This window comes from Xenopus laevis, chromosome 7L, assembly GCF_017654675.1.
Source record: "Xenopus laevis strain J_2021 chromosome 7L, Xenopus_laevis_v10.1, whole genome shotgun sequence".
NCBI lineage: Eukaryota > Metazoa > Chordata > Amphibia > Anura > Pipidae > Xenopus > Xenopus laevis.
Window position 1 is genome coordinate 97,464,660 of NC_054383.1, and position 13,716 is coordinate 97,478,375.

At 39.5% G+C, this 13,716-nt stretch overlaps 1 protein-coding gene across 2 annotated transcripts in view; it reads left to right on the plus strand.

Moving 5' to 3' along the window:
- The first annotated feature begins 369 nt into the window (after nucleotides 1-369).
- The window catches only part of sdf4.L (stromal cell derived factor 4 L homeolog), a 37,917-nt gene continuing 24,570 nt past the window's right edge, over nucleotides 370-13,716 (plus strand). The window contains 2 exon segments of one of the 2 annotated variants that reach the window (NM_001094142.1): nucleotides 370-388; nucleotides 2,383-2,751. In NM_001094142.1, the coding sequence (NP_001087611.1) occupies nucleotides 2,432-2,751 (320 nt within the window). In that variant the 5' untranslated portion in view covers nucleotides 370-388; nucleotides 2,383-2,431. 2 annotated transcript variants of the gene reach the window in all.

Consider the following 13,716-nt stretch of genomic DNA (forward strand, 5'->3'; position numbering starts at 1 on the left):
ATGTCAGGATCAAATGACCGTGACGGCAGGCCCTTTCCTAGGATAAGAACTAGACGCTACAATAAACGTAGCCCGGGACTGTAGTCCTACAGAAGCACTAAACCCCAGTAAGCTACACTCAATCTCTCGCTCTATAACCTGCATAGAACTGTAGACATATTGCGAGAACATTATCACATGCCACCTTCAGTTGCCCCGCCCCGGATTGACCTCAACGTGTCGCCCGTAGCTGGGGGGCGACAATTCGCAGCTTGAGAAACGTGTCAGCGTAGCGTTCGCTGTGGGCGTGTCTATTTGTGCCGCAACTTCTTGGTTTTCTGGCTTCCCAGAGCTTCCTACTTCCGGCACTGTGCTTGAAGGCAAGGAACTGTAGAACACCGGGTTGAAGGTAATTGAAACTGGGCTCAGGGTTCCTGCCCGGTGTGTTTCTGTTGTGATTATAGTCTTCTGGTATTCCTTCTGCTTCCTACAGACATTTCACTTATTAATGCTGCTCTGGAGCATCCATAGAACTGCATTGTTTGTATACATTTTATTCCTTGCCAATGGTCGCTGTTGATTTTATTTTGTATGGTAATTATATGCATCAAGCTAGTCCCTATGTCTTGCTCCTACTTTGGGCCCTTTAATACATTTTTCCCTTAGGCTGCCTGTGTTATTTAAAGGGGTGGTTTCACCTTCAGGTTAACTTTTAGTATTTTATCGAATGGCAAATTCTAAACAACTTTTCGATTGGTCTTCATTATTTATTTTTTATAGTTTGTAAATGATTTGCCTTCTTCTCCTGACTCTTTCTAGCTTTCAAAAGGGGGTCGCTGACCCCCCTCTAAAAACTAATCCTCTCTAAAGCTACACATTTATTGTTATTGTTACTTTTTATTGCTCATCTTTCTGTTCTAACCCTCCCCTATTAATATTCCATATTCTCATTCCAATCAATGTATGGTTGCTAGGGTAATTTGGACCCTAGCAACCCGATTGCTGACACTGCAAATTGGAGAGCTGCTGAATAAAAAGCTGAATAACGCAAAACCCACAAATAATAAAAATTGGAAACCAATTGCAAATTGTCTCAGAACATCACTCCCTACATTATACTAAAAGTTAACTCAAAGGTGAACAATACTTTTTAAGGATCCTGTACCTATATCATGCGCCCACTGATGTCCAGAAGATTGGCACTTGATCACTAGATTTTTCACTGAAAGGGCAACTAAAGTATTTATTTAAAAGTGACCCATTCTGCACTAGGACTGTTGTACAGCATCCCACAGCCAGCAGCCCTGTCTCGCATATGTTATAGGCCTGAAAACATTCTAGTAGTCCTAGTGCTGCTGTACAGGATGGCAAAGACAACAGCCATCTCCAAACACTATTTGCAACACCTCCGTGCAGTACTCATCATCCAATCCTCCACTGTAGCCATTCACACGGCAGCCATTCACACTAGCCAGTTTTGGTTGCCAGGTACTCGTTTGTGTAATGGTTCTGTCCACCCAAGTGTGGCATATTTGAAGAATAGCAGATTTGTACGTTTGATGACCATGGCAGGTTCTGCTGGGTTTGGGAAGATCGCAACTGTTCTATAAGTGTTACAATGAGGCCATGTTTAATAGTGGCTCTAGTAGTTAGTCTGTAATAACATTCAGAATACAAAACAAGCATGGTTTAGAATAGAGACCGATGCAAAGCATTCTGTACATATAGAATACTAAATAGACATATGGTAAAGAGGAACACACAAAACATTATGCTATGGCTTTTATAGTAGAATGCTTTATTATTGTTTACTTCCTTCTCCACAACTTCCACAAACCCTTGATATCTCTAGTAGATTTTCTTGCAAATTGGTTATAATAGTAATTATTATGTATGACAATAGTAACTGGTTGTATTATTTTCCCTCTGTTCTACTTGTGTTAAGTTCTTGAAAATATGCGCTTGACATTCTTATTGTTATGTCCCTCGGGTTGCCTCACGTAGGGATGTTTGCTACTATTATGTGGTGGCATGTTGTAATTGTAGCCATTTCACAAATTACCTGTTTAGCATAAATAATGACGTTTCAAAACTGCTTACTTTGGCACACATAAAGAAATGGATAGGGAGCATAAGCCTGAATTAGTCTATAGTGTCATTTAGGTGCTTGTCTTGGATAGTCCATTAGCTATTGAAATTATGTAATTCACACCCCTTAACAGCTGTGGGTTGATACAACTTCTATTGCCCCGGTGTTGAGGTTGAGACATTCCGTGAGCTTTTGAAACTATCAATGACATGATGGTTTTGTAGATTTTTGTCTGCATCTGCTTATTAATTATAATTTATAAGCTATTCGTAGCTTCACAGTTTACTGACATTGTTCAATGTTTTTCTTCCCAGGCTTTAAACACTAAAAATCCCACTGTGTGATCTCTGTTTAAGCAGAAACATGGTGTCCAAGCAGGCTTTCCTCTTCAGCCTTGGTTCTCTCTACCTCTCCCTCCTCTTCATATTTCTCCTTATGGATGTCTATGCCAGGCCTGCAAACAATTCTGCTCTTAAGGTAGAAACAAAAGAAAAGGCCACAGACAATAAAGATGAAAATGAAATTCTGCCTCCTGACCATCTGAATGGAGTAAAGATGGAAATGGACGGTCACCTCAACAAAGAATTCCACCAAGAGGTTTTCCTCGGTAAAGAATTGGAAGAATTTGATGAAGATTCTGAACCTCGTAGGAATAGAAGAAAGCTGGCAGCTATTTTTGCCAAGTAAGTCAACCCCCAAAAAGGAGTAAGGTTATCCTTTCATGAATAAACTAATATTAATCTTTAGCCTTTCTTTACTATATTCTTTCTACAAAAGGCATTGAATATTATTCTTATTCTAGTGCTAGATATTTCCCTGTGGCAACTCCTTGTAACCCTTGAAAAGTTACTCAATATCCTGGCATACTTAGGGGCGATTTACTAAGCTCGAGTGACTAATTAGAATAAAAAAATATTCAAATTTTGAAGTAATTTTTTGGGTACTTCGACCATCGAAGTGGTCAAATTCGATCGAATCGAATGATTCGAACGATTCAAAGTAAAAATCGTTCGACCATTCGATAATCGAAGTACTGTCTCTTTAAAAATAACTTCAAATTCATACTTCACCACTTTAAACCTACCTAACTCCAATGTTAGCCTATGGGGACCTTCCCCAGCACTTTTCTAAGCTTTTTCTTGGTCGAATAAAAATCCTTCGATCAATCACTTAAAATCGTTTGAATCGTTGGATCAAAGCTTTTGCGCTAAAATCCTTTGAATTCGAAGGATTTTACTTCGACCCTTGCTAAATCTGCCCCTTAGTGTGCCCATCATGACTGCCTATATAAATAGTTCTTCCCTATTCTATAAAGTTGTGAGATGATCAAATTACATAGGGCCTGGTGGCATGTGCTATATGTACCTATATTGTACCTTTCATCCTCAATTTCTGATCATTTTTGGATACTTCAGCACCATTTAGCCTTGAACCGCCAACAAAGTGGTTTTCAGTTTCAAAGTGCAACATGTTATCTAGTATTTTAATTTTTGAATTTGTGATTCAGGGTGAGTCCAGAAAATCCACATGGCAATCTTTATGGCTATAGACCTTATCATTAATTATTCTGTAGGTGCTTTTTTGAAATTTACAGACTAAGCAAAACAAATTCTCATAACCATTAATATTTTTTCAGATGTTTTGCAATTTTTTTTTTTTGTCCCGTTTCTCGCTTCATTTTTTTTTTTCTTTTTTTTTTTATATAGTTAATTTCTTGGGCATGAAGTTATCAAAAATATTCTTCAGTTACAGGACATTCACCTTTGCTTGATATTGAGTTGATTTACTATTGGATAGGATGGCTCTTTGCATCTCTCAGCATTTCAAAACAGAGATAAGGGAGATTTATATTTAAAAAATAAAGTCTTCTACTAACAGCCCATGTTCCACTAAATAGCAAAGCTTGGGTATAAACGTGCGGTTGAGGTTACATGCAGCACCTTTTACAGTATTAAGTAAGATGACGGCGCATATTTAAGAAGTGAGATGGTTTTTGTGGTGAAACTCAAGCTAACTTGCTTCCTTTAGTTGTACAGTTCCAGTAACTTTGTACATATGTTTTTCATAATTCTTATAGTCACATACCTCAAAAGTAACATGACCGCTAAAATAATTGCTGGGTAATACTACTTTTTCACAGCGAAAAGATATGATGCGGACCGCATCAGAGCTCACCTGGCTGCTGTGTCTTTCCAGACGCTGCCATCCCGAGACGCTGGCAAATCCTCGCGGGTACAACTCTTTAGCACTAGAGGATCCCGCTTGTGTAAGCGCTGTTCTGGAAATCCATTAGCGGGCACAGACTGTTTCTTCGAAAATCGTCTTTATTAGTGCACACACAGTGGTACAAACAAAATTCGGTGGGTATCCAGGACCCACTGTGTGTGCGCTAATAAAGCTGATTTTCGAAGAAAGTCTGTGCCCAATAATGGACTTCCAGAACAGTTCCTACACAAGCGATATTCTCTAGTGCTAAAGAATACTACATTTTTCGTACACCAGCTTTCATGATGTATGAGGCAGAAGTGCACACTAGATTTGGGGGAGATGGGGGTCATAAATAAATTGTTTGGGAGTATAGTCTTTCTTTTGAGAAATGGTGTATTCTCAAATACTTGCTGCAGTAATATTGAGGGTTATTCCACAATTCTATCTTGCCACTGTTTGATAGAAGCTGTTATTATATAAACAACTTTGTTTAAGTTACTGTATTTTTCAAGGGCTTTTGGTGCTGAAAATCTTTTTGCATTGGAATGAAAAAAAAAAAGCAAGATGCATCTATGGTGAATGGGAACTATTTGTCTACTGAAATACTGTGAGCCCTGCTCACGTGCTGTCATTTTTTTGGGGCAGCACACATGAATATTGCTTGAAATATACACTCAGTTCAAAGTGATGGGCCCAAATATCAGCATTTAATCTGGAAATTTACCATCGTGGCAGGCAATTTTAGTCGTTGTGGCTGATGTTTATGTAATTTATACTTGTGACTTGCAAGAACAGACACAAAGTTTCATTGCTGCATATATTTATTGTTTATGGTCATTCTTATTGATATGGCAAATATCCATAAAAATGTAAATGTAAATGTATGCATGTATGTATATGTGTATATATAAACAAGACTTCCTGAAGATGGCCCGAGTCAGTGTGCCGAAACGTTGAAATCAATTTTCCACTATTTTCACTATTTCAAGACCTTGGAGTGCGGTTTTATATTTTGGATTATTACACTATGCTATAACCAGCACCCAGGCAGTTGCTTGTATCGCGAGTGCACCACTATAGTCTGTGTCTCTCTCTCTCTCTCTCTCTCTCTCTCTCTCTCTCTCTCTCTCTTCCCCCCCCCCTATATTTTTTTTTTGGTGTTAAAAGTTTCAAATTCCAATGGAGCCTTATTCATATGGGGCATCATCATTCAAATAAGAGCCTATCCTCTTCACACAGCCAATATACTTTGATCAATGTCATCAGGAACCATTTTATCTTCCTTTTTGTTTGTGGAGTGAGGAATTCCATGCAGACATAGAGCACACATACAAACTCTATGTAGATAGTGCCCAACTTAAACTTTGGACCCCAGCAAGGCAGCAATGTGAAGCCTTGTTACGATTTTAGTGATCTTTTCTGGCATCTCTTGATTTTAACCAGGTTGTATTCAAAATATTTTAGAGCTTTCAGGTATGCCCTCAAGTGCTTTTTGTATGCCTAGGAATAGCAGGAAACATATACTAGATAGGAGTCTATACTAGTTGGAGTCAGGAAGGAATTTTTTTAATTGAGGAAATTCATTTAACTATAAAAAATCCCTTAGCAATGCATAGAGAAACAAAGCAATGCATAGAGAGACAAAGGCAATAGTAAAAAAATATTTGCAGCCTGTGCTGTGGCTTTTAGCTTGTACTGATTGTGTGTAAATATTTAATTCTTCACAGTCAATTTCTAATTAAATGCACTCTCAATTTAGTATTAGTGTGTCCCATGCATATGTTCTACATAACAGTGGCAAAATACACAGGAGTTGTACAGCACTATGCAAAACCCTTAAAGGACAAGGAAGGTTAAACTAAATAAGTAGCTAGAAATGTTGTACATTATGTTTTGGGCTTCGGTGACAGCCCCAGACAACTGAAGCCACAGTAACGTTCTGTGCCTCCAAAGATGCCCCAGTTGCTCCCCATCTTCTTTTCTGCTGATTCACTGCACATGCTCTGTGCTGCTGTCACTTACTGAATTTAGGGACAGACTCAAAATATACAGTACACATAGAATATAAATGTCACAATAGAAGGCTGATTAGTAATTAATATGGATAATTACTACATGGAAACCAGTGCAGTTAGCATCAGAATTTAATCAGCCCTGTAGCATTAGCTTATATGACAGTCCAACCTTATTTTCTGCTTGATAATTTGCAAAAACCCCTTAATCCTGGCTTCTCAACAGCTGCTCAGAGCCCACTGAGCATGTGAGTGTCGCAGACACTTTCCAAGACGGTGACCCCCTGTGACAAGTCCTGAATCATTGTTGCTTTTGAGAAGCTGAAACTTTAGGCTGGTGCAATAAGTTCAGTATATAAAACATTGCATTTTTAGGGTTTACTTCTCCTTTAAGACACCTGAAACATTTAAGAAGCAGGCAAGCTGTACAAGTCAATGTAATTTATTGCAGTTTGCCTTTAGCAGGAGGATTGTCTTAACCCTGTAAATATTAGTTAGTGTTCAGTATAAGAATGCACCGAATACAGGATTCGGCCTTTTTGAGCAGGATTTTGATTCGGCCGAATCCTTGTGCCTGGCCGAACCGAATCCTAATTTGCATATGCAAATTGTGGGGAGGGCGGGATTTCACATGACTTTTTGTTACAAAACAAGGAAGCAAACCAATTTTTTTCCACTTTTTCCTTTTCCACCCCTAATTTGCATATGCAAATTAGGATTCGGTTCAGTAATCGGTCGAATCTTCCAAGATGGATTCAGGGATTTGGTAGATTCCAAAATAGTGGATTCGGTGCATCCCTAGTTCAGTAATAATACATAAAGAGAACATATCATTTTTGGTGCTTAGCATTTATATATTTGTTGTGTTGACAATGGCCATCTACTCATAGAGTCTTGTTAGCCTTTGAATGGTTCCGTTACCTGTAGGTGTCATGGACCTGGAGTAGGGATGTGCGGGCCGGGCTGATAGCTGCGGGTTGGTCGGGTTCAGGCCGACACGCACAATGAATTAGGGCCACATGCGGGTTCAGGATGAGCTCTTTGTGCTTCCCATTCTGCCCATCCCACACGCAACCTAAGTATGCTTCCGGCCTCGTATATTGCATGCCTTCCCTCCCTGCCCCCTCAGTGATGTCAGAGACAGGGTATAGTGATGTGCGGGCCGACCCGATACCCGGGGGGACCCGCGGGCGGTTGCGGGTTGAGCTCTTCTCCTGCTCTCCCTGCCCGCCACCTTCAAATCCCGGCATCTGGCTTCCGGTTTTATAGTGTCGCGTCTGCTCGCCCTGTCCCTTTTGTGATGTCATTGTGATGTAATCGGCGGGTCTATTAAAGGACCCATATTGGAAGCTGGTGCGGGCGCGTGTATTAGCAGGGCAGTTAGGGTTGGGTGCAGGTCAGGGAAACCCTGACCCGCACATCACTAGCGGCTTATATAAGCTGAAGCGGAGCGGCAGGTTAGGGTCAGATGCTGGTGCAGAGCAGCGAGTTAGGTTCAATAATCTGGAGGTCCGTTTAGTAGTAAAAAAAAAACTACAGCAAGAATGCTTATTGTTTAACATTTTCAAAATTACTTGACAAACTGTTAGTGGCATCAACAATATCACGATTAATGTAAAGCCATGTGATTTGTTTTTTACCATTGGCTATGAAACACATTGATGACATATATATGAAGGCTTTCTGATCATGATATACAGGTATAGGAACTGTTATCCAGAATGCTCAGGACCTACCTTAGGTCTGCTAGAAAATCATGTAAACATTAAATAAACCCAATAGGCTGATTTTGCCTCTAATAAGGATTAATTATATCTTAGTTTGGATCAAGTACATCTTATTACAGAGAAAAGGGAAATCACTTTTAAAAATTTGGATAGTTTAAATAAAAAATAGTCTATGGGAGACGTCCTTTATGTAATTTGGATCTTTCTGGATAACTGGTTTCCAGATAATGGATCCCATACCTGAATTAGACTTTGTGACTGTATGCCATGTAAACTATTGGAACAAGTCCTACTAGTAAAGCACTTTCATTTGTTTTTTTTTCAAATCCTGATGCCAAAAAAAATGAGTGTTTAAAGTTAGTGTTTTTACTTAAAATGTATGGATAGTTTAATTTATTTTATATGCAATATTTATTCACACATTTTATTTGCAATGTATATTTACATGAAATATTCATATACAGTATGTGTCCATATTTGTGTTTTTATGTATATGTTTGAGCTTCTCATGGGAAACCGGCAAATGTCTTTATAAATCCCAGTTACATAAAATGTATTTATTTCATTTTTTATGTTTGGACCCTTCAAAAGGAAGAATTTTTTTCTGGCACATGCATTCTTTTTTTTTTCTCTACTTTCTGAGAAATGTGAACCTACATCGCCAGTAAGGATGAATGTGAAGCCTCTCCCTGCTGGAAGCAGTGATTGATGTGGTACCTTTTACAAGAAGTGACAGCTTGCTGTTAGATCAGATACCCCATCCTGAGCAAATATGCAGTATCGCTTCAAAGCTGACATTACTGAAAGCTATCCCACGCAGTTTGCTAGGTATTGTGTTTGTCTGACTTTGTTCTCTGAACTTCCATTGCACTAGTTGATTTTGCTTTATTTTCTTATAAGTGTTCTACAGCCTTAACTGTAGATGGATATCTGCTGAAGTGTGTTTCTTATGGATGTGACCATTTTCAGGAATGGACTTTTGATTTACAGTCATGGGTTGCATGCCACATATTAGAATCTGATTTTCCCTGTTATTGCATATTTGTTACATAAGACTTCAAACAAAAAGTAAGCAAAAACACATAACTCTGCAAGTGCTATAGTCTAAAGCAACTGGACTTTGAGTTTTCTTAAATGTTTCACCCCTCATCTCAGAGGCTACTTCAGTTCAAGTGGTAAGGAATCCTTGGCATTTTAACTCTTTAAGGGTCAGGCCACACTGGGTGTTTTGGGGAGATTTGGTCGCCTGACGACTAATCACCTCGTTTTTGCGGCGACCAATCTCCCCAAACGCCGGCTAAAATGAAAAACCGCCGACGCTAATCACACGCGGTGATTAGTTTTCCGAAGTCGCCCGAAGTTTCCAAAAGTTTCCGACCAAATCTCCCCAAATGCACAGTGTGGACTTACCCTAAATGTAGCAAAGTCACAGGCATCCAATCACAGTGCTTCCATTGAACTTATTCTTTTAGGTGTTTGTTAAAACTCACAGCGGTGTTAAAGTAAAAACTAAAGATTGCAACCACCATTGTTCCACTCTATGCAAGCTTTTTTAATTATGTGTTATTTTAGGGACATGGTCCTGCACGGCTATAAGTTAAATATGCTGTGAGTCTGTGTTGTTCTGGACAGCAAGTTTTTAAGTTGAACAGTTATTAAAGGTTACATTTTATGTACATTGTTGCAACTGTTATCTGAACTAGTTTGCTTGTCACAACAAGATGGAAGTGTGATTCGCTTACATTCTATTTTAGTTGGTTCCAGTTTTGTTCTGAGTACTTGGATAGTTTGTTGCAAACTTGCGGATGGTTGTTAAAAGCATGTTCTGCTCTACCTTTTAGCTACCAGTCACAATGTTACCAAGATCTTCATCGAAGCATGTATATGACGGGAAGTTATTCTAATTTTCCAGCAACACCGCTGACCGCTCCTCCTCTGTTACTTTTGCAAACAAATCCTCTCCTCCTGTTCATCTTAGTGTGGGGGTGCTTGGTACTTGGTCCTCTGTTGTTCTCTCTTTAGGAGACCTTATATCTTCATTTGGCCTTAAATATCACCTCTATGCCGATGACATTCAGATATATTTAGACACTCCCTCACTAACCTCTGATGTTCAAACCCAGAGCTCAGACTGCGTAGTAGCTATCTCTTCCAACGCCACCTCAAGCTCAGCTTGGCCAAGACTGAGCTCATGGTCTTTCCACCCAAACTGAGCCCTTCTCTTCCTTTCACCATTACTATTGATGGCATGACTATTAACCCGGTTAACTCAGCACGCTGCTTAGGGGTCATATTTTACCAGTCCCTCTCCTTCTCTAATCATATTAATAATACTGCCAAAACCTGTCGTTTCTTCCTCCGCAATATAGCCAAGATATGCCCATTTCTTTCACAAACAACAGCCAAAACACTAATCCATGCCCTTATCTTATCCCGTTTAGACTATTGCAATCTCCTCCTAACTGGTCTTCCTGACTCCCATCTTTCTCCCCTCCAATCAATCTTAAACTCTGCTACCAGGATCCTTCTGCTCTCTCCTAAAAGGGAACCTGCTCAACCCCAACTAAAATCCTTAGTGTGGCTTCCTGTTAATCCGGAAGGATAGCATATAAAACCCTTCTACTAACATTTATAGCCCTCTGCTCCTCACTACATTTCCTCTCTTCTCTCACTACGTCCCTGGTCGTCTTCTTCCGCCCTTCTCATATCCACCTTCTCAGAGCCACCTTCTCTTTACACCAACCACATCCACTGCCACCTCTCGTCTCAAACCCTTCTATCTTGCTGCTCCTTACTTCTGGAATTCCAGCCCTGAATTCCTCCGTAAGGAATCCTCTCTTAATCTCTTCAAGAAAAAACTAAGAGCCTACCTTTTGGACAACTAGAACATTAGCCTAGTCCTGTCCCTACTGACTATGCCCTACCTTGTGTACTTTTTCATCACCAATTTGTACCTGTATGTTAGCCTCCCATCCACTTAGACTGTAAGCTCTACGGGGCAGGGACCTCCTTCCCACTAGGTCTCTTACCACATAGCACTTAAGCTCTTTGTCCTATGATTCTGTATATATTTATTATGTGATTTGTCTCCCCCCCTTTTATATATGCATGTATATGTGTGTGTGTTTGTATGTGTGTGTGTATATATATATATATATATATATATATATATATATATATATATATATATATATTGTACTTTTATGCACTGTACAGCGCTGCAGCTCCTTAACAGCACTTTACAAATAGTTATAAATACATATATACAACATATGGGATGACTGTTGCTTTGCCTGCTATGCTCCTCCCCTCTGTTTGTAGGTTTGGTATTTTTGCAAGACCTTCATTTTGCTATGGTAAAGGGCCAGTTTGAGTATCCACATGTTTTCAAAATTCCTTTGAGATGCATGCAGTCCGTAGCCTCAACATTGGTTATTACAGTTTCGGCCCGATGGTGTATACTTCTTATAACCCTCCGTTTATGTTCCAGAGGATGGTGGAAATCAAACAGCAAAAACATATCAGTATGAGTGAGTTTCATGTATACTTTATTATCTACCACCCCTGGTTTGCTGTCTTCCACATCTTCCCTTGTGAACTTGATGTTTTTGTCCACTGAGTTTGTGTGTTCAAGCATGGCTGGAACCTCATGTGCTTTCGTTTTGACCTAGATATCATCTACTTATCTGAACCAATGACTTTCTGCTGTTCCTTTGAAAGTGTTCTTGGCTTTCTTTTCCAGTTCTTCTGTGTTAAAGGGGACCTGTCATCCAGACATAAAAGACTGTATAATAAAAGTCCTTTTCAAATTAAAAATTGAATTCCAAATTCTTTTTTTTTTTTTTTTTCTTATAAAAGCATTGATAGCGGTTGTAAACGCATTTAAAAATCTCGGCTGTCAATCAAATATTGCCTGCCCCTCCTCTATGCCTCAGGCATAGCGGTGTCACTGTACTCTCCACATTCCCTGTCTCTCTTCACCAGTTAATATGTAACCAGTGCATGGGGATGGACACCAGGTCCCCCATTCTGGTGCAGAAACAAAATTTTGAGATGAAGCAAAGCTTGCCATAACAAAATGGCTGTTTGCTATAATTATGAATTCCCAGACTGAAGGAAACAAGATTCAAATAATTTATATAGTGTATTTAACTTTATTTTGCTTGACTAACTTGATAAAAAAAAATATTCCAAAACCTATTTTAGGTGACGTGTCCCCTTTAAGATTTGCTGCTATGGGAGACACGGGCAAACCCATGACACACACATTCCTAACGCTTGTAGTAAGTGGTATCAAGACATAGGGCTGGCAAAGAACAAACTTGTTCAGCTTAGTGTTGCTGTGAGGGTGATTCCTTGTTTCAGCCGTTTCCACGCTTTTTTTAATGGCCTCGGTAGGGGATATGCTTGTAAATAGTGGTGTCAAATCATAGTACACCATTGTCTCACCAGTCTCCAGCTTCACCTCATGAACTTTGTTGACAAAGTTCTAAATGTGTTGCTAATTAAGTAAGCCGAGATGTTGGTCATGTATTTAGTGATGTTATAAAGTAACAGAGTTGATGCTGCTGATGATTAGCCTCGGGCAGGCCCGGACTGGCAATCTGTGGGTTCTGGCAAATGCCAGAGGGGCTGCTATAAGGTCCCATAGAAAGTCAGTATTTAGTGGGCTGGTGGGAGCTGTTTGGCGCTGTGTGGGCTGGTGGGCCTCTGTGAACCTGAAATGCCAGGGCCTATTTTAATTTTCAGTCCGGACCTGGCCTCGGGGGTCTCCTTCCTTGTGTATTATAGGGAGTCCATATATTTATGTAGGGGCTTTACCTGGGTAGAGGCGACGATACAAAGCCAGTTTGCTAGCCTTGTCCTTCTCAAGCTGTTACATGCAGTCTATAATGCCTCTTGTCCACAACATGCAGTGCCACTTTAACAATAAAGACTTTGTAATTTTGCTCCCATTTATTCTCTTCACAAAAGGAGAACTATTTGATGCCATTTTATGTTACCAGTGCTTTCAGCTTCATTTTTATTGTGTCACGGCATGGTAGTTTGAGGTCACTCAGTACAACAGAGGCCTCTCCCAGCATTGTTTTTGGTGGGTAACCAATGTTTGACACAGTTCTGCTACATTTGAATATTTTGTTCTTTTTTTAAGATAAAGACTAATAAGAAGCTTCATTGTAAATTATGTAAAAGCAGATCACTGGTGGGAGGTGTTTTCACTTTTACTCGTTACTTTTAATAGCTTTGTGGTGGGATTCATTTTACACTTACTGTGAGCAGTGTTAGATATGTATGTGGTTTCCTAAAAAGAGATTCTCATCTTGGTTCTAAAATCTTAGAAGTCACTCAAGAAAAGTCATTGACTTTATTTTGTGTCCGTCAGAGCTGTTGTCCTTCTTATGGGAATTCATTGTCATCAGTCTTGTGAACGTTTTTACTATATTAAAGGACAGGTAAGAGATTCACATCTTGTTTCTAAAATCTGAGAAGGCATTCAAGAAAAGTCATTGACTATTTATGTGTCCATAAGAGCTATTGTCTAACTAGGGGAGTTCAGTTTCATTGTCAATAGTCTTGTTAAAAGTTTTTACTAGATTGAAGGGCAGGTAATATATCCTTCCTGCTAGTTGTGTTCTTGAATATTTGCTAGTTAAGTTGGCTATAAACACATACATATACACACAGAGTCAGCAGCTTAAAG